At 47.2% G+C, this 27348-nt stretch overlaps 1 protein-coding gene across 8 annotated transcripts in view; it reads right to left on the reverse strand.

Moving 5' to 3' along the window:
• Positions 1-27348, reverse strand: part of NEBL (nebulette) — a 743048-nt gene that overhangs the window by 33192 nt on the left and 682508 nt on the right. For all 8 annotated transcript variants that reach the window (XM_069211786.1, XM_069211788.1, XM_069211787.1 and 5 more), the window contains one exon: positions 19039-19154. In XM_069211786.1, coding sequence (XP_069067887.1) covers positions 19039-19154 — 116 coding nt within the window. The remainder of the gene's footprint in view (positions 1-19038; positions 19155-27348) is intronic.

Here is a 27348-nt window from a genome sequence, read left to right on the forward strand (position 1 = left end):
GACCTAGGGGAATCCAAGGAGGGGTAACTTGCGGGGCTCTGACCAGGTTCTGTTACCCAGAATCCTTTGCAAACCTCAAAATTTGGCTAAAAAAACACATGTCCCTCACATTTCTGTGGCAGCAAGTTCTGGAATCTGAGAGGAGCTACAAATTTCCTTCCACCCAGCGTTCCCCCAAGTCTCCCGATAAAAATGATACCTCACGTGCGTGGGTAGGCCTAGCGCCGGCGACAGGAAACACCCCAAAGCGCAACGTGGACACATCCTAAATTTTGGAAAAAAACAGAGGTGTTTTTTGCGAAGTGCCTACCTGTAGATTTTGGCCTCTAGCTCAGCCGGCACCTAGGGAAACCTACCAAACCTGTGCATTTCTGAAAACTAGAGACCTAGGGGAATCCAAGGAGGGGTGACTTGCGGGGCTCTGACCAGGTTCTGTTACCCAGAATCCTTTGCAAACCTCAAAATTTGGCTAAAAAAACACATGTCCCTCACATTTCTGTGGCAGAAAGTTCTGGAATCTGAGAGAAGCTACAAATTTCCTTCCACCCAGCGTTCCCCCAAGTCTCCCGATAAAAATGATACCTCACTTGCGTGGGTAGGCCTAGCGCCGGCGACAGGAAACACCCCAAAGCGCAACGTGGACACATCCTAAATTTTGGAAAAAAACAGAGGTGTTTTTTACGAAGTGCCTACCTGTAGATTTTGGCCTCTAGCTCAGCCGGCACCTAAGGAAACCTACCAAACCTGTGCATTTCTGAAAACTAGAGACCTAGGGGAATCCAAGGAGGGGTGACTTGCGGGGCTCGGACCAGGTTCTGTTACCCAGAATCCTTTGCAAACCTCAAAATTTGGTTAAAAAAACACATGTCCCTCACATTTCTGTGGCAGAAAGTTCTGGAATCTGAGAGGAGCTACAAATTTCCTTCCACCCAGCGTTCCCCCAAGTCTCCCGATAAAAATGATACCTCACTTGCGTGGGTAGGCCTAGCGCCGGCGACAGGAAACACCCCAAAGCGCAACGTGGACACATCCTAAATTTTGGAAAAAAACAGAGGTGTTTTTTGCGAAGTGCCTACCTGTAGATTTTGGACTCTAGCTCAGCCGGCACCTAGGGAAACCTAACAAACCTGTGCATTTCTGAAAACTAGAGACCTAGGGGAATCCAAGGAGGGGTGACTTGCGGGGCTCGGACCAGGTTCTGTTACCCAGAATCCTTTGCAAACCTCAAAATTTGGCTAAAAAAAACACATGTCCCTCACATTTCTGTGGCAGAAAGTTCTGGAATCTGAGAGGAGCTACAAATTTCCTTCCACCCAGCGTTCCCCCAAGTCTCCCGATAAAAATGATACCTCACTTGCGTGGGTAGGCCTAGCGCCGGCGACAGGAAACACCCCAAAGCGCAACGTGGACACATCCTAAATTTTGGAAAAAAACAGAGGTGTTTTTTGCGAAGTGCCTACCTGTAGATTTTGGCCTGTAGCTCAGCCGGCACCTAGGGAAACCTACCAAACCTGTGCATTTCTGAAAACTAGAGACCTAGGGGAATCCAAGGAGGGGTGACTTGCGGGGCTCGGACCAGGTTCTGTTACCCAGAATCCTTTGCAAACCTCAAAATTTAGCTAAAAAAACACATGTCCCTCACATTTCTGTGGCAGAAAGTTCTGGAATCTGAGAGGAGCTACAAATTTCCTTCCACCCAGCATTCCCCCAAGTCTCCCGATAAAAATGATACCTCACTTGCGTGGGTAGGCCTAGCGACAGGAAACACCCCAAAGCGCAACGTGGACACATCCTAAATTTTGGAAAAAAACAGAGGTGTTTATTGCGAAGTGCCTACCTGTAGATTTTGGCCTCTAGCTCAGCCGGCACCTAGGGAAACCTACCAAACCTGTGCATTTCTGAAAGCTAGAGACCTAGGGGAATCCAAGAAGGGGTGACTTGCGGGGCTCTGACCAGGTTCTGTTACCCAGAATCCTTTGCAAACCTCAAAATTTGGCTAAAAAAACACATGTCCCTCACATTTCTGTGGCAGAAAGTTCTGGAATCTGAGAGAAGCTACAAATTTCCTTCCACCCAGCGTTCCCCCAAGTCTCCCGATAAAAATGATACCTCACTTGCGTGGGTAGGCCTAGCGCCGGCGACAGGAAACACCCCAAAGCGCAACGTGGACACATCCTAAATTTTGGAAAAAAACAGAGGTGTTTTTTACGAAGTGCCTACCTGTAGATTTTGGCCTCTAGCTCAGCCGGCACCTAGGGAAACCTACCAAACCTGTGCATTTCTGAAAACTAGAGACCTAGGGGAATCCAAGGAGGGGTGACTTGCGGGGCTCGGACCAGGTTCTGTTACCCAGAATCCTTTGCAAACCTCAAAATTTGGCTAAAAAAACACATGTCCCTCACATTTCTGTGGCAGAAAGTTCTGGAATCTGAGAGGAGCTACAAATTTCCTTCCACCCAGCGTTCCCCCAAGTCTCCCGATAAAAATGATACCTCACTTGCGTGGGTAGGCCTAGCGCCGGCGACAGGAAACACCCCAAAGCGCAACGTGGACACATACTAAATTTTGGAAAAAAACAGAGGTGTTTTTTGCGAAGTGCCTACCTGTAGATTTTGGCCTCTAGCTCAGCCGGCACCTAGGGAAACCTACCATACCTGTGCATTTCTGAAAACTAGAGACCTAGGGGAATCCAACGAGGGGTGACTTGCGGGGCTCAGACCAGGTTCTGTTACCCAGAATTCTTTTGCAAACCTCAAAATTTGGCTAAAAAAACAAATGTCCCTCACATTTCTGTGGCAGAAAGTTCTGGAATCTGAGAGGAGCTACAAATTTCCTTCCACCCAGCGTTCTCCCATGTCTCCCGATAAAAATGATACCTCACTTGCGTGGGTAGGCCTAGCGCCGGCGACAGGAAACACCCCAAAGCGCAACGTGGACACATCCTAAATTTTGGAAAAAAACAGAGGTGTTTTTTGCGAAGTGCCTACCTGTAGATTTTGGCCTGTAGCTCAGCCGGCACCTAGGGAAACCTACCAAACCTGTGCATTTCTGAAAACTAGAGACCTAGGGGAATCCAAGGAGGGGTGACTTGCGGGGCTCTGACCAGGTTCTGTTACCCAGAATCCTTTGCAAACCTCAAAATTTGGCTAAAAAAACACATGTCCCTCACATTTCTGTGGCAGAAAGTTCTGGAATCTGAGAGGAGCTACAAATTTCCTTCCACCCAGCGTTCCCCCAAGTCTCCCGATAAAAATGATACCTCACTTGCGTGGGTAGGCCTAGCGCCGGCGACAGGAAACACCCCAAAGCGCAACGTGGACACATCCTAAATTTTGGAAAAAAACAGAGGTGTTTTTTGCGAAGTGCCTACCTGTAGATTTTGGCCTCTAGCTCAGCCGGCACCTAGGGAAACCTACCAAACCTGTGCATTTCTGAAAACTAGAGACCCAGGGGAATCCAAGGAGGGGTGACTTGCGGGGCTCGGACCAGGTTCTGTTACCCAGAATCCTTTGCAAACCTCAAAATTTGGCTAAAAAAACACATGTCCCTCACATTTCTGTGGCAGAAAGTTCTGGAATCTGAGAGGAGCTACAAATTTCCTTCCACCCAGCGTTCCCCCAAGTCTCCCGATAAAAATGATACCTCACTTGCGTGGGTAGGCCTAGCGCCGGCGACAGGAAACACCCCAAAGCGCAACGTGGACACATCCTAAATTTTGGGAAAAAACAGAGGTGTTTTTTGCGAAGTGCCTACCTGTAGATTTTGGCCTCTAGCTCAGCCGGCACCTAGGGAAACCTACCAAACCTGTGCATTTCTGAAAACTAGAGACCTAGGGGAATCCAACGAGGGGTGACTTGCGGGGCTCGGACCAGGTTCTGTTACCCAGAATCCTTTGCAAACCTCAAAATTTGGCTAAAAAAACACATGTCCCTCACATTTCTGTGGCAGAAAGTTCTGGAGTCTGAGAGGAGCTACAAATTTCCTTCCACCCAGCGTTTCCCCAAGTCTCCCGATAAAAATGATACCTCACTTGCGTGGGTAGGCCTAGCGCCGGCAACAGGAAACACCCCAAAGCGCAACGTGGACACATCCTAAATTTTGGAAAAAAACAGAGGTGTTTTTTGCGAAGTGCCTACCTGTAGATTTTGGCCTGTAGCTCAGCCGGCACCTAGGGAAACCTACCAAACCTGTGCATTTCTGAAAACTAGAGACCTAGGGGAATCCAAGGAGGGGTGACTTGCGGGGCTCTGACCAGGTTCTGTTACCCAGAATCCTTTGCAAACCTCAAAATTTGGCTAAAAAAACACATGTCCCTCACATTTCTGTGGCAGCAAGTTCTGGAATCTGAGAGGAGCTACAAATTTCCTTCCACCCAGCGTTCCCCCAAGTCTCCCGATAAAAATGATACCTCACTTGCGTGGGTAGGCCTAGCGCCGGCGACAGGAAACACCCCAAAGCGCAACGTGGACACATCCTAAATTTTGGAAAAAAACAGAGGTGTTTTTTGCGAAGTGCCTAACTGTAGATTTTGGCCTCTAGCTCAGCCGGCACCTAGGGAAACCTACCAAACCTGTGCATTTCTGAAAACTAGAGACCCAGGGGAATCCAAGGAGGGGTGACTTGCGGGGCTCGGACCAGGTTCTGTTACCCAGAATCCTTTGCAAACCTCAAAATTTGGCTAAAAAAACACATGTCCCTCACATTTCTGTGGCAGAAAGTTCTGGAATCTGAGAGGAGCTACAAATTTCCTTCCACCCAGCATTCCCCCAAGTCTCCCGATAAAAATGATACCTCACTTGCGTGGGTAGGCCTAGCGCCGGCGACAGGAAACACCCCAAAGCGCAACGTGGACACATCCTAAATTTTGGGAAAAAACAGAGGTGTTTTTTGAGAAGTGCCTACCTGTAGATTTTGGCCTCTAGCTCAGCCGGCACCTAGGGAAACCTACCAAACCTGTGCATTTCTGAAAACTAGAGACCTAGGGGAATCCAAGGAGGGGTGACTTGCGGGGCTCGGACCAGGTTCTGTTACCCAGAATCCTTTGCAAACCTCAAAATTTGGCTAAAAAAACACATGTCCCTCACATTTCTGTGGCAGAAAGTTCTGGAATCTGAGAGGAGCTACAAATTTCCTTCCACCCAGCGTTCCCCCAAGTCTCCCGATAAAAATGATACCTCACTTGCGTGGGTAGGCCTAGCGCCGGCGACAGGAAACACCCCAAAGCGCAACGTGGACACATACTAAATTTTGGAAAAAAACAGAGGTGTTTTTTGCGAAGTGCCTACCTGTAGATTTTGGCCTCTAGCTCAGCCGGCACCTAGGGAAACCTACCATACCTGTGCATTTCTGAAAACTAGAGACCTAGGGGAATCCAACGAGGGGTGACTTGCGGGGCTCAGACCAGGTTCTGTTACCCAGAATTCTTTTGCAAACCTCAAAATTTGGCTAAAAAAACAAATGTCCCTCACATTTCTGTGGCAGAAAGTTCTGGAATCTGAGAGGAGCTACAAATTTCCTTCCACCCAGCGTTCTCCCATGTCTCCCGATAAAAATGATACCTCACTTGCGTGGGTAGGCCTAGCGCCGGCGACAGGAAACACCCCAAAGCGCAACGTGGACACATCCTAAATTTTGGAAAAAAACAGAGGTGTTTTTTGCGAAGTGCCTACCTGTAGATTTTGGCCTGTAGCTCAGCCGGCACCTAGGGAAACCTACCAAACCTGTGCATTTCTGAAAACTAGAGACCTAGGGGAATCCAAGGAGGGGTGACTTGCGGGGCTCTGACCAGGTTCTGTTACCCAGAATCCTTTGCAAACCTCAAAATTTGGCTAAAAAAACACATGTCCCTCACATTTCTGTGGCAGAAAGTTCTGGAATCTGAGAGGAGCTACAAATTTCCTTCCACCCAGCGTTCCCCCAAGTCTCCCGATAAAAATGATACCTCACTTGCGTGGGTAGGCCTAGCGCCGGCGACAGGAAACACCCCAAAGCGCAACGTGGACACATCCTAAATTTTGGAAAAAAACAGAGGTGTTTTTTGCGAAGTGCCTACCTGTAGATTTTGGCCTCTAGCTCAGCCGGCACCTAGGGAAACCTACCAAACCTGTGCATTTCTGAAAACTAGAGACCCAGGGGAATCCAAGGAGGGGTGACTTGCGGGGCTCGGACCAGGTTCTGTTACCCAGAATCCTTTGCAAACCTCAAAATTTGGCTAAAAAAACACATGTCCCTCACATTTCTGTGGCAGAAAGTTCTGGAATCTGAGAGGAGCTACAAATTTCCTTCCACCCAGCGTTCCCCCAAGTCTCCCGATAAAAATGATACCTCACTTGCGTGGGTAGGCCTAGCGCCGGCGACAGGAAACACCCCAAAGCGCAACGTGGACACATCCTAAATTTTGGGAAAAAACAGAGGTGTTTTTTGCGAAGTGCCTACCTGTAGATTTTGGCCTCTAGCTCAGCCGGCACCTAGGGAAACCTACCAAACCTGTGCATTTCTGAAAACTAGAGACCTAGGGGAATCCAACGAGGGGTGACTTGCGGGGCTCGGACCAGGTTCTGTTACCCAGAATCCTTTGCAAACCTCAAAATTTGGCTAAAAAAACACATGTCCCTCACATTTCTGTGGCAGAAAGTTCTGGAGTCTGAGAGGAGCTACAAATTTCCTTCCACCCAGCGTTTCCCCAAGTCTCCCGATAAAAATGATACCTCACTTGCGTGGGTAGGCCTAGCGCCGGCAACAGGAAACACCCCAAAGCGCAACGTGGACACATCCTAAATTTTGGAAAAAAACAGAGGTGTTTTTTGCGAAGTGCCTACCTGTAGATTTTGGCCTGTAGCTCAGCCGGCACCTAGGGAAACCTACCAAACCTGTGCATTTCTGAAAACTAGAGACCTAGGGGAATCCAAGGAGGGGTGACTTGCGGGGCTCTGACCAGGTTCTGTTACCCAGAATCCTTTGCAAACCTCAAAATTTGGCTAAAAAAACACATGTCCCTCACATTTCTGTGGCAGCAAGTTCTGGAATCTGAGAGGAGCTACAAATTTCCTTCCACCCAGCGTTCCCCCAAGTCTCCCGATAAAAATGATACCTCACTTGCGTGGGTAGGCCTAGCGCCGGCGACAGGAAACACCCCAAAGCGCAACGTGGACACATCCTAAATTTTGGAAAAAAACAGAGGTGTTTTTTGCGAAGTGCCTAACTGTAGATTTTGGCCTCTAGCTCAGCCGGCACCTAGGGAAACCTACCAAACCTGTGCATTTCTGAAAACTAGAGACCCAGGGGAATCCAAGGAGGGGTGACTTGCGGGGCTCGGACCAGGTTCTGTTACCCAGAATCCTTTGCAAACCTCAAAATTTGGCTAAAAAAACACATGTCCCTCACATTTCTGTGGCAGAAAGTTCTGGAATCTGAGAGGAGCTACAAATTTCCTTCCACCCAGCATTCCCCCAAGTCTCCCGATAAAAATGATACCTCACTTGCGTGGGTAGGCCTAGCGCCGGCGACAGGAAACACCCCAAAGCGCAACGTGGACACATCCTAAATTTTGGGAAAAAACAGAGGTGTTTTTTGAGAAGTGCCTACCTGTAGATTTTGGCCTCTAGCTCAGCCGGCACCTAGGGAAACCTACCAAACCTGTGCATTTCTGAAAACTAGAGACCTAGGGGAATCCAAGGAGGGGTGACTTGCGGGGCTTGGACCAGGTTCTGTTACCCAGAATCCTTTGCAAACCTCAAAATTTGGCTAAAAAAACACATGTCCCTCACATTTCTGTGGCAGAAAGTTCTGGAGTCTGAGAGGAGCTACAAATTTCCTTCCACCCAGCGTTCCCCCAAATCTCCCGATAAAAATGATACCTCACTTGCGTGGGTAGGCCTAGCGCCGGCGACAGGAAACACCCCAAAGCGCAACGTGGACACATCCTAAATTTTGGAAAAAAACAGAGGTGTTTTTTGCGAAGTGCCTACCTGTAGATTTTGGCCTGCAGCTCAGCCGGCACCTAGGGAAACCTACCAAACCTGTGCATTTCTGAAAACTAGAGACCTAGGGGAATCCAAGGAGGGGTGACTTGCGGGGCTCGGACCAGGTTCTGTTACCCAGAATCCTTTGCAAACCTCAAAATTTGGCTAAAAAAACACATGTCCCTCACATTTCTGTGGCAGAAAGTTCTGGAATCTGAGAGGAGCTACAAATTTCCTTCCACCCAGCGTTCCCCCAAGTCTCCCGATAAAAATGATACCTCACTTGCGTGGGTAGGCCTAGCGCCGGCGACAGGAAACACCCCAAAGCGCAACGTGGACACATCCTAAATTTTGGAAAAAAACAGAGGTGTTTTTTGCGAAGTGCCTACCTGTAGATTTTGGCCTGTAGCTCAGCCGGCACCTAGGGAAACCTACCAAACCTGTGCATTTCTGAAAACTAGAGACCTAGGGGAATCCAAGGAGGGGTGACTTGCGGGGCTCTGACCAGGTTCTGTTACCCAGAATCCTTTGCAAACCTCAAAATTTGGCTAAAAAAACACATGTCCCTCACATTTCTGTGGCAGAAAGTTCTGGAATCTGAGAGGAGCTACAAATTTCCTTCCACCCAGCGTTCCCCCAAGTCTCCCGATAAAAATGATACCTCACTTGCGTGGGTAGGCCTAGCGCCGGCGACAGGAAACACCCCAAAGCGCAACGTGGACACATCCTAAATTTTGGAAAAAAACAGAGGTGTTTTTTGCGAAGTGCCTACCTGTAGATTTTGGCCTCTAGCTCAGCCGGCACCTAGGGAAACCTACCAAACCTGTGCATTTCTGAAAACTAGAGACCCAGGGGAATCCAAGGAGGGGTGACTTGCGGGGCTCGGACCAGGTTCTGTTACCCAGAATCCTTTGCAAACCTCAAAATTTGGCTAAAAAAACACATGTCCCTCACATTTCTGTGGCAGAAAGTTCTGGAATCTGAGAGGAGCTACAAATTTCCTTCCACCCAGCGTTCCCCCAAGTCTCCCGATAAAAATGATACCTCACTTGCGTGGGTAGGCCTAGCGCCGGCGACAGGAAACACCCCAAAGCGCAACGTGGACACATCCTAAATTTTGGGAAAAAACAGAGGTGTTTTTTGCGAAGTGCCTACCTGTAGATTTTGGCCTCTAGCTCAGCCGGCACCTAGGGAAACCTACCAAACCTGTGCATTTCTGAAAACTAGAGACCTAGGGGAATCCAACGAGGGGTGACTTGCGGGGCTCGGACCAGGTTCTGTTACCCAGAATCCTTTGCAAACCTCAAAATTTGGCTAAAAAAACACATGTCCCTCACATTTCTGTGGCAGAAAGTTCTGGAGTCTGAGAGGAGCTACAAATTTCCTTCCACCCAGCGTTCCCCCAAGTCTCCCGATAAAAATGATACCTCACTTGCGTGGGTAGGCCTAGCGCCGGCGACAGGAAACACCACAAAGCGCAACGTGGACACATCCTAAATTTTGGAAAAAAACAGAGGTGTTTTTTGCGAAGTGCCTACCTGTAGATTTTGGCCTGTAGCTCAGCCGGCACCTAGGGAAACCTACCAAACCTGTGCATTTCTGAAAACTAGAGACCTAGGGGAATCCAAGGAGGGGTGACTTGCGGGGCTCTGACCAGGTTCTGTTACCCAGAATCCTTTGCAAACCTCAAAATTTGGCTAAAAAAACACATGTCCCTCACATTTCTGTGGCAGCAAGTTCTGGAATCTGAGAGGAGCTACAAATTTCCTTCCACGCAGCGTTCCCCCAAGTCTCCCGATAAAAATGATACCTCACTTGCGTGGGTAGGCCTAGCGCCGGCGACAGGAAACACCCCAAAGCGCAACGTGGACACATCCTAAATTTTGGAAAAAAACAGAGGTGTTTTTCGCGAAGTGCCTACCTGTAGATTTTGGCCTCTAGCTCAGCCGGCACCTAGGGAAACCTACCAAACCTGTGCATTTCTGAAAACTAGAGACCCAGGGGAATCCAAGGAGGGGTGACTTGCGGGGCTCGGACCAGGTTCTGTTACCCAGAATCCTTTGCAAACCTCAAAATTTGGCTAAAAAAACACATGTCCCTCACATTTCTGTGGCAGAAAGTTCTGGAATCTGAGAGGAGCTACAAATTTCCTTCCACCCAGCATTCCCCCAAGTCTCCCGATAAAAATGATACCTCACTTGCGTGGGTAGGCCTAGCGCCGGCGACAGGAAACACCCCAAAGCGCAACGTGGACACATCCTAAATTTTGGGAAAAAACAGAGGTGTTTTTTGAGAAGTGCCTACCTGTAGATTTTGGCCTCTAGCTCAGCCGGCACCTAGGGAAACCTACCAAACCTGTGCATTTCTGAAAACTAGAGACCTAGGGGAATCCAAGGAGGGGTGACTTGCGGGGCTTGGACCAGGTTCTGTTACCCAGAATCCTTTGCAAACCTCAAAATTTGGCTAAAAAAACACATGTCCCTCACATTTCTGTGGCAGAAAGTTCTGGAGTCTGAGAGGAGCTACAAATTTCCTTCCACCCAGCGTTCCCCCAAGTCTCCCGATAAAAATAATACCTCACTTGCGTGGGTAGGCCTAGCGCCGGCGACAGGAAACACCCCAAAGCGCAACGTGGACACATCCTAAATTTTGGAAAAAAACAGAGGTGTTTTTTGCGAAGTGCCTACCTGTAGATTTTGGCCTGCAGCTCAGCCGGCACCTAGGGAAACCTACCAAACCTGTGCATTTCTGAAAACTAGAGACCTAGGGGAATCCAAGGAGGGGTGACTTGCGGGGCTCGGACCAGGTTCTGTTACCCAGAATCCTTTGCAAACCTCAAAATTTGGCTAAAAAAACACATGTCCCTCACATTTCTGTGGCAGAAAGTTCTGGAATCTGAGAGGAGCTACAAATTTCCTTCCACCCAGCGTTCCCCGAAGTCTCCCGATAAAAATGATACCTCACTTGCGTGGGTAGGCCTAGCGCCGGCGACAGGAAACACCCCAAAGCGCAACGTGGACACATCCTAAATTTTGGAAAAAAACAGAGGTGTTTTTTGCGAGGTGCCTACCTGTAGATTTTGGCCTCTAGCTCAGCCGGCACCTAGGGAAACCTACCACACCTGTGCATTTCTGAAAACTAGAGACCTAGGGGAATCCAAGGAGGGGTGACTTGCGGGGCTCGGACCAGGTTCTGTTACCCAGAATCCTTTGCAAACCTCAAAATTTGGCTAAAAAAACACATGTCCCTCACATTTCTGTGGCAGAAAGTTCTGGAATCTGAGAGGAGCTACAAATTTCCTTCCACCCAGCGTTCCCCCAAGTCTCCCGATAAAAATGATACCTCACTTGCGTGGGTAGGCCTAGCGCCAGCTACAGGAAACACCCCAAAGCGCAACGTGGACACATCCTAAATTTTGGAAAAAAACAGAGGTGTTTTTTGCGAGGTGCCTACCTGTAGATTTTGGCCTCTAGCTCAGCCGGCACCTAGGGAAACCTACCAAACCTGTGCATTTCTGAAAACTAGAGACCTAGGGGAATCCAAGGAGGGGTGACTTGCGGGGCTCGGACCAGGTTCTGTTACCCAGAATCCTTTGCAAACCTCAAAATTTGGCTAACAAAAACCCATGTCCCTCACATTTCTGTGGCAGAAAGTTCTGGAATCTGAGAGGAGCTACAAATTTTCTTCCACCCAGCGTTCCCCCAAGTCTCCCGATAAAAATGATACCTCACTTGCGTGGGTAGGCCTAGCGCCGGCGACAGGAAACACCACAAAGCGCAACGTGGACACATCCTAAATTTTGGAAAAAAACAGAGGTGTTTTTTGCGAAGTGCCTACCTGTAGATTTTGGCCTCTAGCTCAGCCGGCACCTGGGGAAACCTACCAAACCTGTGCATTTCTGAAAACTAGAGACCTAGGGGAATCCAAGGAGGGGTGACTTGCGGGACTCAGACCAGGTTCTGTTACCCAGAATCCTTTGCAAACCTCAAAATTTGGCTAAAAATACACATGTTACTCACATTTCTGTGGCAGAAAGTTCTGGAATCTGAGAGTAGCCACAAATTTCCTTCTACCCAGCGTTCCCCCAAGTCTCCCGATAAAAATGATACCTCACTTGTGTGGGTAGGACTAGCGCCCACGAAAGGAAAGGGCCCAAAACACAACGTGGACACATCACATTTTTTTATAAAAAGCAGTGCCTACCTGTGGTTTTTGGCCTGTAGCTCAGCCGACACCTGAGGAAACTTAGCAAACCAGTGCATTTTTGAAAACTAGAAACCCAGGGGAATCCAAGATGGGGTGACTTGCGGGGCTCTGACCAGGTTATGTTACCCAGAATCCTTTGCAAACATCAAAATTTGGCCCAAAAAACACTTTTTCCTCTCATTTCGGTGACAGAAAGTTGTGGAATCTGAGAAGAGCCACAAATTTCCTTCCACCCAGCGTTCCCCTAAGTCTCTCGATAAAAATGGTACCTCACTTCTGTGGGTAGGCCTAGCGCCCACAAAAGGAAATGGCCCAAAACACAACGTGGACACAACATATTTTTTCACAGAAAACAGAGGTGTTTTTTGCAAGGTGCCTACCTGTGGTGTTTGGCCTGTAGCTCAGCCGGCCCCAGGGGGGGGGGGCAGAAATGCCCTAAAATAAATTTGCCCCCCCAACCCCCACCCTCCCCGGGAGCGACCCTTGCCTACGGGGTCGCTCCCCCTGCGTGACATTGGCACCAAAAAACAAATCCCCGGTGCCTAGTGGTTTCTGCCCCCTTGGGGGCAGATTGACCTAAACTCTGCCAATCTGTCCCCAGGGGGGCAGAAATGGTCTAAATACAATTTGCCCTCCTGGGGAGCGACCCTTGCCTGATGGGTCACTCCCCATCTCTAAAAAAACAAACAAACCAAAAAAAACAAAAACACAAAAAAAAATTGCCCTGGCGCCTAGAGGTTTCTGCCCCCCCCCCGGGGGCAGATCGGCCTAATAATAGGCCGATCTGCCCCCCGGGGGGGCAGAAATGGCCTAAAATAAATTTGCCCCCCCAACCCCCACCCCCCCCGGGAGCGACCCTTGCCTACGGGGTCGCTCCCCCTGCGTGACATTGGCGCCAAAAAACAAATCCCCGGTGCCTAGTGGTTTCTGCCCCCTTGGGGGCAGATTGACCTAAAATTGGCCAATCTGCCCCCAGGGGGGCAGAAATGGTCTAAATACAATTTGCCCCCCCAGGGGAGCGACCCTTGCCTGATGGGTCGCTCTCCATCTCTAAAAAAAGAAACAAAAAAAAAAAAAAAAACACAAAAAAAAAATTGCCCTGGCGCCTAGAGGGTTCTGCGCCCCCCTGGGGGCAGTTCGGCCTAATAATAGGCCGATCTGTCCCCCGGGGGGGGCAGAAATGGCCTAAAATAAATTTGCCCCCCCAACCCCCACCCCTCCCCCGGGAGCGACCCTTGCCTACGGGGTCGCTTCCCCTGCGTGACATTGGCGCCAAAAAACAAATCCCCGGTGCCTAGTGGTTTCTGCCCCCTTGGGGGCAGATTGACCTAAAATTGGCCAATCTGCCCCCAGGGGGGCAGAAATGGTCTAAATACAATTTGCCCCCCCAGGGGAGCGACCCTTGCCTGATGGGTCGCTCCCCATCTCTAAAAAAAGAAACAACAAAAAAAAAAACACAAAAAAAAAATTGCCCTGGCGCCTAGAGGGTTCTCCCCCCCCTGGGGCAGTTCGGCCTAATAATAGGCTGATCTGTCCCACGGGGGGGCAGAAATGGCCTAAAATAAATTTGCCCCCCCAACCCCCACCCCCCCCCGGGAGCGACCCTTGCCTACGGGGTCGCTCCCCCTGCGTGACATTGGCGCCAAAAAACAAATCCCCGGTGCCTAGTGGTTTCTGCCCCCTTGGGGGCAGATTGACCTAAAATTGGCCAATCTGCCCCCAGGGGGGCAGAAATGGTCTAAATACAATTTGCCCCCCCAGGGGAGCGACCCTTGCCTGATGGGTCGCTCCCCATCTCTAAAAAAAGAAACAACAAAAAAAAAAAAACACAAAAAAAAAATTGCCCTGGCGTCTAGAGGGTTCTGCCCCCCCCTGGGGGCAGTTCGGCCTAATAATAGGCCGATCTGTCCCCCGGGGGGGGGGCAGAAATGGCCTAAAATAAATTTGCCCCCCCAACCCCCACCCCCCCCCCCCTGCGTGACATTGGCGCCAAAAAACAAATCCCCGGTGCCTAGTGGTTTCTGCCCCCTTGGGGGCAGATTGACCTAAAATTGGCCAATCTGCCCCCAGGGGGGCAGAAATGGTCTAAATACAATTTCCCTCCAGGGGAGCGACCCTTGCCTGATGGGTCGCTCCCCATCTCTAAAAAAAGAAACAACAAAAAAAAAAAAACACAAAAAAAAAAATTGCCCTGGCGCCTAGAGGTTTCTTCCCCCCCTGGGGCCAGATCGGCCTAATAATAGGCCGATCTGCCCCCAGGGGGGGCAGAAATGGCCTAAAATAAATTGCCCTCCCCCCCAGGGAGCGACCCTTGCCTAAGGGGTCGCTCCCTTTGCGTGAAATTCACGCAAAGAAAAAACTCCCTGGTGTCTAGTGGTTTCTACCCCCCTTGGGGGCAGATTGGCCTCATCAAAATAGGCCAATCTGCCCCCAAGGGGGGCAGAAATGGCCAAAATATAATTTTCCCCCAAGGGGAGCGACCCTTGCCTAAGGGGTCGCTCCCCACCAAAAAAAAAAAAAAATATATAACACAAAAAAAAAAAAAAAAAAAAAAGGTCCCTGGTGCCTAGAGGTTTCTGCCCCCTGGGGGGCAGAAAAGGCCTTCCCGAAAATATGCCCCCCTGGGAGCGACCCTTGCCCAAGGGGTCGCTCCCTTTTGTCAATAACAATAAAAAAAAAAAAAATCCCTGGTGTCTAGTGGTTTCTACCCCCCTTGGGGGCAGATTGGCCTCATCAAAATAGGCCAATCTGCCCCCAAGGGGGGCAGAAATGGCCAAAATATAATTTTCCCCCAAGGGGAGCGACCCTTGCCTAAGGGGTTGCTCCCCACCAAAAAAAAAAAATATATAACACAAAAAACAAAAAACAAAAAAAAAGGTCCCTGGTGCCTAGAGGTTTCTGCCCCCCCTGGGGGCAGAAAAGGCCTTCCCGAAAATATGCCCCCCCTGGGAGCGACCCTGAGCGACCCTTGCCCAAGGGGTCGCTCCCTTTTGTCAATAACAATAAAAAAAATAAAAATCCCTGGTGTCTAGTGGTTTCTACCCCCCTTGGGGGCAGATTGGCCTCATCAAAATAGGCCAATCTGCCCCCAAGGGGGGCAGAAATGGCCAAAATATAATTTTCCCCCAAGGGGAGCGACCCTTGCCTAAGGGGTCGCTCCCCACCAAAAAAAAAAAAAATGAAAAAAAAAAAAAAAAATGGTCCCTGGTGCCTAGAGGTTTCTGCCCCCAGGGGGGGCAGAAAAGGCCTTCTCAAAAAAATGCCCCCCCTGGGAGCGACCCTTGCCCAAGTGGTCGCTCCCTTTTGTCACTTTCAATAAAAAAAAAAAAAATCCCTGGTGTCTAGTGGGGTTTCAAAAGCCGGATTGCAAGCAATCCGGCTTTTGAAACCCTCGGAGGGACTTCAAAGGGAAGGAAATACTTTTCGTTCCCTTTGAAGCCCCTCCGGGCCTCCCAAGTGATTGAAAAAGAAATGCTTTTGCATTTCTTTTTCAATCGCGCTGGAAGCAGAGCTTCCAGCGCGACTAGGGAGGCCCCTGTGACAAATCAGCGCGCGCTCGCGCGATGACGTCACAGGGGGGGGGGGGGGTTGGGGGTGGAAGGGGAAGGTCTTCCCCTTCCATCCCAACTTGGGGGGGGAAGGGGGGCGCACGGGGGGCGCGCTAGCGCGCCCCCAAGTTCCCCTGTGCCTAGGACGAGATGATCTCGTCCAAGGCACAGGGGAACTGTAGCCTTGGACGAGATCATCTCGTCCAAGGCACAGAAGGGGTTAATAACAAGGACCCCTAATCATTCTAGCGCACAGTAGGCTCCACAGCTGAAGAACCCTAAAGTGTAAACTGGTCATAACTTTAAACATAATGGTGATTTATTTAATACTGGTACTTGGCTGTTTTTGTGGCTACATTACAGGCTATTAAGTAGAGGTGTTCAAACATAGGAAGCCCCTAGAAAGCGATTTGGAAATCTAGTGCAACTAAGGTAGTTGGTGGGTACGTTCTGTTTGAACTATGTTGACATCATATTACAAAGCTGTTTGTTCTTTCTACTGAGCTTCCTCTAGGCCAATCAACCACAGTGCTGCAGGGAGTCTGCTTTTGCAGAACTGTGCCTGGAACAACAGAACGTCATAATGTAAGGGTTGCAGCACTTCTGCCAAATCAGTACTATCATACCAAATTACCTGATTAGCTTACAATGCCTTACTTGCGCTCCTAACCTTACAGATTGAAAAGTAGTTGTGGAAACCCAAAAGCATGACACTATAGCCCCCCCTCTCAGGGAAGAGTGGAAAAACAGGTCAGTCCTTTCCATGCATTATCTCAGTCATACAACCAAAGTAGTCTATTATGAAGCACATTAGAAAAATGTATAACACAAATAGTGCCACCATAAGGCAAATCTAGTGGCCTGAGCCTACCCTGTGATTGTATGGGCAGGAAGACTATTATTGTTATGTGTGATCTCTGGGAGCGGAGAACACCATACCTCTGTTAACATAGTCAAGCAGTCCTTATAGGGCAGGGTAAACCCAGTTTATACAGGCTGCATGCCCCGGAGGGCATCTGTTCCACAGATGAGTCAGCTCTGCTAGAATCCTCCTTTTTAAAGCTGAACACTACCGTAGCTCATTTCTAACATTAGCTTGATACAGTGAAAAGCTACTGTGCTATGTCTATAGGAGACTGAAAACAATGGCTGGACTCACAGAAAACAACACCTGGCAAGGATTGTGCCCACTGAGCAGTTGGAGAATGTACAGACAGAAACCCTGGAAAGTGAGTGCACAACATGCAACGTTATTGTGTCTTTCACAACAAAGACAAAAAAGAAAACTATGCAATATACGATAGAGCAGAGCAAAGCCATTGTGATTTCTAAAGTGCTAGGAAATTAGGCATAAATTTAGTGAGTCCATGAATAGGCCTCATAACAATATAATATGACATGGTATCCTTGATGTAAACAAAAACTGGACACTTAAGAGATGCAGTGCTTGTATGAATGTTATGAATGTAGCGGCAATAAGAGAGGTTAAAAAAGACATTAAATGGTCAAGGGCCTAATTTAGAACTCGATGGACTGGTTACTCCATCACAACAGTGATTGATATCCTGTCCACCGAAATCTAAATTCCATATGTTATAATGGGATTTAGGTATCAGCAGATGGGATATCCGTTACCATTACGATGGAGTAACTCGTCTGCTGAGTTCTAAATCAGGCCCTTAGTGTTGAATTATTAAAATCCATCTGGCTTCCTTGTAGTTGTGCAGAACAGATTGGGATTATTTCATGAAAAATACATTGTCCCACAGACTTAGCAGTAGCAAAACTCAAAAGCCAGAAATGTTGAAAACCTTTTTCTTAAAAGAAGTTTTGGAGTCTGATCTAATGGCAGGTGGCTTCATAAAGTCTTGGCTTTGTCAAATTCTGAGAAGTGATTCACATTCATTTGTTCTTTGATTTTACAGTATTTTTCCTGAACATCTTTTAACAAAATATTGAGAAATAAGTGGTTTGTTATGGTAATGTGTGGTGCCCTTACTAGTTACCAAATACCTCAGAACGGCGGTAATGGTATCTTCTTTCCTGGAAGGGGGCATGACGAAAAAGTGACTTGAGAGGCCAGAAAAAAATAGTAATGTTAGTTAGGCTGCATAAAGAGTTTCCTCAAGGAGCGGAGCCTTCACTGTTTCAGCCACTGAAAGGTACATGATATCTAAAAACCAAACTAAAGAGGAGGATAACTATGACAAAGTTAAGAATAAAAACATATATACAGGGCACACATTGATTCAAAAGGTGGACAAAACAAGAGCCAGGAGTGGAGGTTGTATCTCATCTCTTCCTTTTCTCTGACCACAGGAAATACACTAGCGATATGGGAGAAGAAAGGGAAGTCATTACAGGTCAAACGTAGAAAAGGGAGGGCCATATTACAGGACTCTGAGGGGCAACTATATTGAACCAGACTTTTCCCTGTCCAAGTGATAAAAATAAAAGAAAGCTGTTTGCAATGTTTGAATCAGAGTCTATGCTGACTCTTGCCCACTACTACAAGGTGTAGTAGGACATCTGCCTTCATAAACACTAATCTAATTCTAGCTGCTGGTATCCATTGTGATCACACTCTTGCAGAGTGTAATAATCATGAGGTTATAAATGCTAAACTTGATTAACAACCTCACTTCCTCTAGACCAATGTATTGTCCCCAAAAGATTAAAAACTAGAATTTTCACACACCATTTTTTCTGCAAGAATTATTTCCAAATAAGAGAGCAATTTCAGAAGTTTACATTGGGAGGACATGTGATGTCCTCCTCGACTGCCCAGTGCACCAGGACAGTACTTCTTTTGAACCAACATTACAATCAAGGCAGCCTGAAAATCGTTGAGTCTGGCTAGAAATGTCAACATTCTTGTCCTAAGGTGTGGCCCTTACTCATAGGGGTATGCAATATCTTTATTAATGATCTTGAATACCATAAGTGGTTTCATTCCTGATGATACAGTCATTGCTAAGTCTAGAAATAGCCTTTCAGTTCCTCTTAAGAAAAGCCTTAGCATTATATTTCAGGAAGAACAGTTTGGTATACATCTCAAAACGCAAACTCAGTGTGACTGATCATTGTGCATCTCGTAATCGGGCTAATCGAGCCCAGAATTTCCAACTTGGAACAGAATGGAAGAAATTTGCCAACCAGACCGTAAAAAGTGTCCTTTGGGTTTACAAAATTTACAAGACTTAAATATAGAACTTAGCACATCACAGTAAATTTTCCTAATTTCCTATTTTAAAAAAATGAATAATGACTGAATGAGAACTACTTTAAGTGAAGAAAGAAAGTTTAATAACAACAATACCTACCAAACTTGGTGAAAGAGGCTGTGAATGCATTGATCTCATCGAAGACATACTGGCTTGATGCATGTAGCCATATCCCTGGGGTGGGCTTTGCGTATATGCCCCGGGGAGCACAGGGGCTGCAGAGACAAAAACATAAAAGTATTTGACTTTTAAAATTGTCTGTTATAGGCCTGTGCGGGAGGACCTCCTATTTGCCAAAATAAAGTATTCATGTAGAATAATGTAAAACTAATGTGTTTCCTAAAAATATGTCTTACAGCTTATTAATAACAGAGGATTCACCAGCTTGAAAGTGTTGATTTGGCCACACTATGAGATAAAATAGCTTTTTGCAATAGTGCGCAACAATATGTCCTGAAGTGCGGTCTAAATCAGCCCTCTTGCTCCAGTACCACTTTATAAGTAATCAGCAAAACACTATCAGCAGTACAATAAACCATTGATAACTGATGATAATTTTACATTTCTGTCCTTTGTCTCCAGTCACGTTCCATTCACTTTTCTGTGGTCCCCTTCAGGGGCTTCTGAATGCTATTCAAAAGCTATCTGTATGCACATGTAAACAGAGGTACATCACACTTTTTGATTCATTAACTCTCAGTAAATGTTCACAATAATGTAAAATTCCAAGAACATGTATACTGTAAATTCAACTTTTTCCGGTAAAAAGATAAATATTAGTGCTGCCCAATCATAAGAGATCTCTGTCACCTAGGTAAGGGATCACAAGACTCGCTAAAGAGGTCTCACAAGTGGAGGCGTGTATCATTCATCAACATAAATGTAAGGTGTATAAAATAGTGACTGGAACTATACAATCTGAAAGGGACATTGTCTAGTTCCTATACTTCATCAGATCAGGAAATGTCCTCCTAAATTCAGGGAAAAAAATGAAAGCTGTGGGTTTGTTCCTTTTTAATGATGACTGACATGTTTTAATCCGCAATAAATGCAAATATAACTTTTGAATAATGTAATATTTTATGAGTAAAAAGCTAACATTTTCAGTAGAGTGTGGTTTTATTTGAAGCAATACCAAATTACCATTGGATGTCATTGTTTGTTGTGCGAGCTCTGGCGGCTACATACATGATAGAACAAGGAAAAAAACAATGCTTCTATCCCTGAATTGCTGAATAATCCCATTGTGTCACGGAACTGTTGTACATTTTAAGGGGCTGGCTTCTCCAAGAAAAAGTCAGCACTCAGGGGGTTTGAGTGGCTTCCTCTGCCTAATTGGCTTTGAAGCCTTTTACTTCTTCCCTTTTTCAATTGCTTCTTGTGCTGGCACTCTCTGAGTTTGTGCCACCTGAAAAACCAGACATTAGCAATGCCTGTCCTCCTTCAAGAAATCCTCAACATCCTGTGACACGTAAAACTAATGTCATGGAGCTAAGCCTTCCTGCAGGTAAACATATAGGGCCCGCTTCACGAACATAAACTTTACTTTTTCTGTAGGAATATGCTGTTTGCTATTCACAAAAGGATCTACGAGTAGTATCTTTATGAGTGTGGTGTCTCTACACATAAAAGGATAGGATAGTTTTCCACAAAGATACTACCCATAAATCCCTTTGTGAATAGCAAACAATTGTAAACTTACACAATGATTTAAGTTTATCTTTGTGAATCAAGCATACTGTCATGAATTTGGTCATTTCCTTTCGATGGAGCAGAACCACACTCTAAGGCTGTAAGTATACAAACTTCACTTACATTTTTAAGAAAGGGAATGTAGACCTTGAACAATAAGGAGATTTATATATCATCTTTTTATTATTTTTCTAAAACACTGGGAACATACATAGCTCATCAACTGTCTGTCCATATACAGTTAAATGTTCTTATAGAATAGAAAAGCTTTATTCAGTCCATTGACCATCAAAGCAACATAGTACAATAAATAATCACAATTAAATACCATAGTCTATAATCAGTATAAAACATTAATACATTTAAATAAAATCAAGATACACCTGAGAATGTCATCTTCATAAATCCTTGTTTTTGTTAAAAAACAGTGACGTATATGCCACGCAGCTACTAAAAACTTGCTAACTGCAATGATCAGATCATATGAACTGTGACTTTTTAAAATCCTTAATGCAGAACTACAATTATTCAATCCCATATCTCAACAAATTTTAAGAATCCATCTTGACCGTGGGGTGAAATATGCAGGATAAAAAAAAAAATATGAGAAACAGTTTCTGAGGCATTTCCACATACAAGGCATGAATCAGAAAGAGTGGATGGCCCCCAGTTACTGGTTAAGGACTGCAATGGTAGAGTTCCAAACCGAAACCTTGCGTACAAACTCTTGCCCTGCCCATAAATCCCTTTGTGAATAGCAAACAATTGTAAACTTATACAATGATTTAAGTTTATCTTTGTGAATCAAGCCTACTGTCATTAATTTGGTCATTTCCTTTCGATGGAGCAGAACCACACTCTAAGGCTGTAAGTATACAAACTTCACTTACATTGTTGCGAAACGGAATGTAGACGATGAAAAATAAGGAGATTTATATATCAACTTTTTATTATTTATCTAAAACACTGGGAACATACATAGCTCATTAACTGGCTGTCCATATACTTTTAAATGTTCTTCTCTGTGATTTTAAGTCTAACTTCAGACTTTGAACAGAAACCATCCTTTCAAAGACAAGATAGACTTTCTAGAAGCTCACCCTTGTACACTGATCTCTCCACTGTCTTAGATCCAATAAAACACTATTGCTGTTGAACACTCTGTTTTCTTCAATAGGTATCAGAGGTACACAGCATTGGTATGGTTATCCTACTTCCTGGTTAACAAATCCCCTCTCAAGATTGCCACCATCACCTGTGATTCTCTCTACGACTCTACCATGTCACACACTGTAGTCAATGGTTATATGCTTCCATGGCTGTCATCTTGGACTAGTAAAAAAATCAGATATCATAATTATGCATACAGCACTCAGTTCCTTCTAAAGCTGCAACAAGAGCACAAACATATCCTCAATATATTTCATTGTTAATCCCACATGCCCATGTGGATGTAGAAGACTAAAATTTGCTTTAATGTAAACAAAACAAATACTTTATTTCTGGGCTTGGAGAATCCAATAACCTTTCATCTACCATGCCAGCGGCACTGGGCACTCCACATCTAACCTAGTGCATAAGGTTCATAATATGGGCTTGAGTTTTTTCTGTCCTTTATTCCCTACAGGAATTAGGTAGCCAACTGACATTATACCACCTTTGGTTGGAGTCTTGCCTCTGCTAAACTGCTTCTAAAGAGTTCACATTATTTTCACAGTGAGTGTCAGACCTAACACAGAACTGGGTAGAAATTTTTTATTTCTCCAGTAAGGCACTGAATGGATGGGTGCGGAGCAGTAAAATAGATTACTATTTGGGGTTATGTAATTTGATCCTGAAAGAGCATATGTTCAATGTTTGCTTCACAGAGTTACACCAGCACCTAGTTGACAGTAAGCTGACTGATCCTAGAAGGCTTGCTGAAGAGGCAGACCTCTGGGTTAGCACCAGAGTGTCCAAGAAGGTACCTTGGGGGGACACCCACAAAGGTGATCAGGGTTCCCACCAGAAGAGAAAGGGGGGAGAAAACATTAAAAATAAGGAGTTCTCAAAAGGCCCCCAAAACAATTCTGGGGGGGAGGTAACCAGTCCCTACCTGAATCTGACAAGAAACCAGGATACTTTGACAAGAAGAAAGGGAAGTTTATCCCCAAATGCTTAGAGTGCTTCAAGCATGGCCACTCTAAGGGCGACTCTCAGTGTCCCAAGAGGGCACAGCTCCCCACTGGAGGGCAGACACGTGGGTTGGCTAGTAGAGTGTTTGCTGTGGAAATAGTCCCAATTAACTTTGGGGAGCAGATAGAGGTGTCACTAATGTCCGTGGGAGATGAGGAAATGGTGCCAAAAACGCACATGCCTGCCAAAATTTCCAAGTATAGGCAGTGGGTCACTATTAATGGGCAAAAGGTGGAGGCTCTGCATGACACAGGAGCCATAATGACTACTGTCAGGAGTCAGCTGGTGTCAGCAGAGCAGGTCGTCCCTAATACATTCCAATAGGTCATAGTTGCTGACAATTGCGAGAGCCACCTACCGGTAGCTCTGGTTCCCTTTGAGTGGGGGGGTCCTCTGGTACTCTACAAGTAGCTGTTAGTCCTGCTATGCTTGTAGATTGTCTGTTAGGCAATGACCTTGAGCATACTACCTGGAAGGAGGTGGAGTTCAGGTCCCACCTGGAGATGTTAGGTTTGCCTGAATGAGTCTGCATGACCACACGGTCCATGGCTACCTGGGAAGGGAGTCAAGGGTGTCTGGAGCCTGGAACAATGGCCCAGACAGTTGCACAGAGGAAGGGCAAGGGGCATGGGAAACCGGCCCCAGAAGTTCCCGCGGTGGCTGACGGGGACCCAGAAGAGGAGGTCCCTGAGCCAACTGGGGAGGAGATTGCCGCCCTGGGTAACCTGCCTGAGCTTGCTGGCTGGCGAGTAGAGGGTGGGAGGAATTCTGCCAGCTGCAGAAAGAGTTCCCCACTCTTGAGGGTCTGAGGCAACAGGCCTTAGCCTAAGCAGCAGGTGAAGCCTCTGGCGATCACCAAATATATTGGGAGAATGATCTCCTCTACAGTGAGCCTAACGTACTGGCTGCTGGGGCAGCACATGTGCTGGTGGTCCCCAAGTGTTACCGGGCCTTCCTACTGGACCTGGCTCACGACACACCCTGGCAGGACATTTGGGGCAAGACAAGACCTTTGCCAGGCTTGTCACCCACTTTTATTGGCCACAAATGCCTCAGATGCTTTCCGTAGGTCCTGCCCAACCTGCCAGGCTAGTGGGAAGATAGGGAAAAAAGGCCCTCCTGATCCCACTCCCTGTCGTTGGCACCCCCTTTGAAAGGGTGGGCATCGACATCATTGGTCCTTTGGACCCCAAAACCACCCTAGGCAACAGGTTTATCTTGGTTTTGGTGGACCATGCCACCCGCTATCTAGTGTCAATCCCTCTAAGGACAGTGACTGCACCGGTGGTGACCAGAGCTCTAATGGGGATATTTACTCATGTGGGGTTCCCAAAGGTGGTTGTGTCTGACAGAGGCACAAAATTAATGTCAGCGTACATGAAGTCCATGTGGGACGAGTGTTGGGTAACCTACCAGTTTACCACCCATTATCATCCTCAAACCACTGGGCGTGTTGAAAGGTTCAAAAAGACCCTGAAAGGCATGATCACTGGCCTGCCTGAGGCCATAAGGCGTAAGTGAGACGTTCTCTTGCCATGCCTTCTCTTTGCTTACAGGAAGGTGCCCCAAGAAGGGCTGGGGTTCAGCCCCTTTGAACTTCTCTGTGGATACCCTGTCAAGGGACCACTAAGCATAGTCAAGGAGGAGTGGGAGAAAGCTCCCAGGAGGCCTCCCCAGGATGTGGTCAGTTGCATGCTGGCCCTCTGCAACCAGACGCAGCGTTTCTGGAATCAGGTCAGGAGCAACCGTGAGGCCAGTCAAGAGGTGAAGAAAGAATGCTATGACCAGAAGGCCACTCTGGTAGAACTCTCACCTGGAGACAAAGTATAGGTGATGGAACCAATAGAGTCTAGCGGTCTCCAGGACCAATGGACTGGCCCATTCGAAGTCAAGGAGTGAAAGGGGGAGGCCACTTACCTAGTGGACCTCAAGACCCCCAGACACCCCCTAAGGGTTCTCACCCACAACAGACTGAAGCCTCATTTTGAGAGGTCTGAGGTCAGCATGCTTCTCGTGACAGATGAGGGCATGGAAGAGGAGAGTGAGCATCTCCCTGACCTTCTCTCTGCCAAGGAAGGTGATAGGTCGTTGGAGGGTGTTAATATCTCTGACTCCCTGACTCTAGATCAGAGAGGAGACTGCTGTTGGAGCAGTTCTCTTCCCGGTTCTCCCTCATGTCTTGTGTGACCACGATACTGACACAGGAGGGTCAACCTGTAAAGAATAAAATTTACAGGGTGTCAGATAAAGTGAGGTTCACCATCAAGGATGAAGTTGCCAAGATGTTGGCTCTTGGGGTGATAGAGAAGTCCAGCAGGCCCTGGTCCAGCCCAGTGGTGTTGGTTCCCAAGGCTGCTGCTCCTGGTGCCAAGCCAGAACTTAGGTTTTGCGTGGACTACTGGGGTCTCAACCCTGTCACAAAGACAGATGCTCACCCCATCCCCCAAGCTGATGAGCTTGTAGACAGGCTAGGTGCTGCCAAGTTCCTTAGTACCTGTGACCTCACGTCAGGGTACTGGCAGATCGCCTTGACTGAAGGGATTCAAGAGAGATCCGCTTTTTCTACTCCTGAGGGCCGTTACCTTTTCAGAGTAATGCTCTCTGGATTGAAAAATGCCCCTGCTACCTTCCAACGGTTGGTTAACAGGGTCCTAACAGGACACAGCCTACCTAAACGACATTGCGGTCTATAGTTCCAGCTGGGAGGAACACCTGTTATACCTCAAGGAGGTGCTTCAGGCCCTGCAACAGGCAGGCCTGACCATCAAGGCCAGTAAGTGCCAGATTGGGCAGGGTTCTGTGGTGCACTTGGGAACCTAGTAGGTGGTGGCAAAGTGCAGCCCCTCCAGGCCAAGATTGAAACAATCAAGGTCTGGCAACCACCTAGAACTCAAACAGATGTGAGAGCCTTCTTAGGTCTCACCGGATATTACCGCAGGTTCGTTAAGGGGTATGGCACCATAGTAGCCCCCTTAAACAAACTCACATCCAAGAAACAACCTAGGTTGGTGAATTGGACACAGGCTTGCCAGAAAGCCTTTGAATCCCTGAAAGAAGCCATGTGCACGGCCCCGTGCTCAAGGCAGCTGACTACCCCAGACAATTCATCGTCCAGACAGACGCTTCAGAGCATGGCATCGGGGCAGTCCTAGGACAGCTGAATGAGGAGGTCCTAGACCAACCAGTAGACTTTATTAGCAGAAGACTATAACCACGGGAACAGATGTGGAGTGCTATTGAGAGAGAAGCATTTGCTATGGTCTGGGCACTAAAGAAGCTGACACCATACATGTTTGGGACTCACTTCCGGGTTCAGACAGACCACAGGCCCCTCAGATGCAAATGAGGGGTGAAAATCCTAAACTCTTGAGGTGGTTCATTTCCCTACAGGGGATGGACTTTACAGTGGAGCATCGCCAGGGGACTGACCACACCAGCGCTAATGGTCTCTACAGATACGTCCGCCTTAGCAGTGTGAGCTCCCAGGGGATTGGGTAGCTCTCCCCACTTTCAGCTGGGGGGGGACACATGTTAGACCTGACAGCCTTAGAGTGGTCACCCTCAACTTTTGCCTTCCTCCCTCCACTTTTTGACACTGTTTTTGCTGATTTTAGGGCTCTGCGCACTTTACCACTGCTAACCAGTACTAAAGTGCATATGCTCTCTCCCTTAAAACATGGTGACTTTGGCTCATACCCAGTCGGCTTATTTATTTTACTTATAAGTCCCTGGTAAAGTGCACTACATGTGTCCAGGGCCCGTAGATTAAATGCTACTAGTGGGCCTGCAGCACTGAGTGTGCCACCCACATAAGTAGCCCCTTAACCATGTCTCAGGCTTGCAATTGAAAGGTCTGTGTGTGCAGTTTCACTGCCAATTCGACTTGGCATTTAAATGTACTTGCCAAGACTTAAAACTCCCCTTTTTCTACATATAAGTCGCCCCTAATTGGCCCTAGGTAACCCATAGGGCAGGGTGCTATGTAAGTAAAAAGTAGGACATGAACATATGTGCTCTATATGTCCTGGTAGTGTAAAACTCCTAAATTCATTTTACACTGCTCTGAGGCCGGCTCCTTTCATAGGCTAACACTAAGGCTACCCTCATAAACTGTTTGAGTGGTAGATTCTGATTAGAAAAGGGTAAACAGGTCATATTTAGTAGGGCCAAAATGGTAATACAATGTCCTGCTGACTGGTGAAGTTGGATTTTATATTACTACTTTAGAAATGCCACTTTTAGAAAGTGAGCATTTCTCTGCACTTAAAACCTTCTGTGCCTTACAATCCACATCTGGGCCGGGCTGGTTGACAGCTCCCTTGTGCATTTCACCCACGCAGCCACAAATACAGGATGCTCAGTCACACCTGTACACACCTGCATACTGAATGGGTCTTCCTGGACTGGAAGGGTGGAGGGCCTGACACTTACATTTCAAAGGACAATGGCCTGCCCTCACACAATGGACTGCCAAGCCCCCTACTGGGACTTTGGCAGACAGGATTGTACTGAAAGGGGACCCTGTGCACTTCTAAGCCACTC

Source organism: Pleurodeles waltl, chromosome 10 (genome assembly GCF_031143425.1).
Source record: "Pleurodeles waltl isolate 20211129_DDA chromosome 10, aPleWal1.hap1.20221129, whole genome shotgun sequence".
NCBI classification, from domain to species: Eukaryota; Metazoa; Chordata; class Amphibia; order Caudata; family Salamandridae; genus Pleurodeles; species Pleurodeles waltl.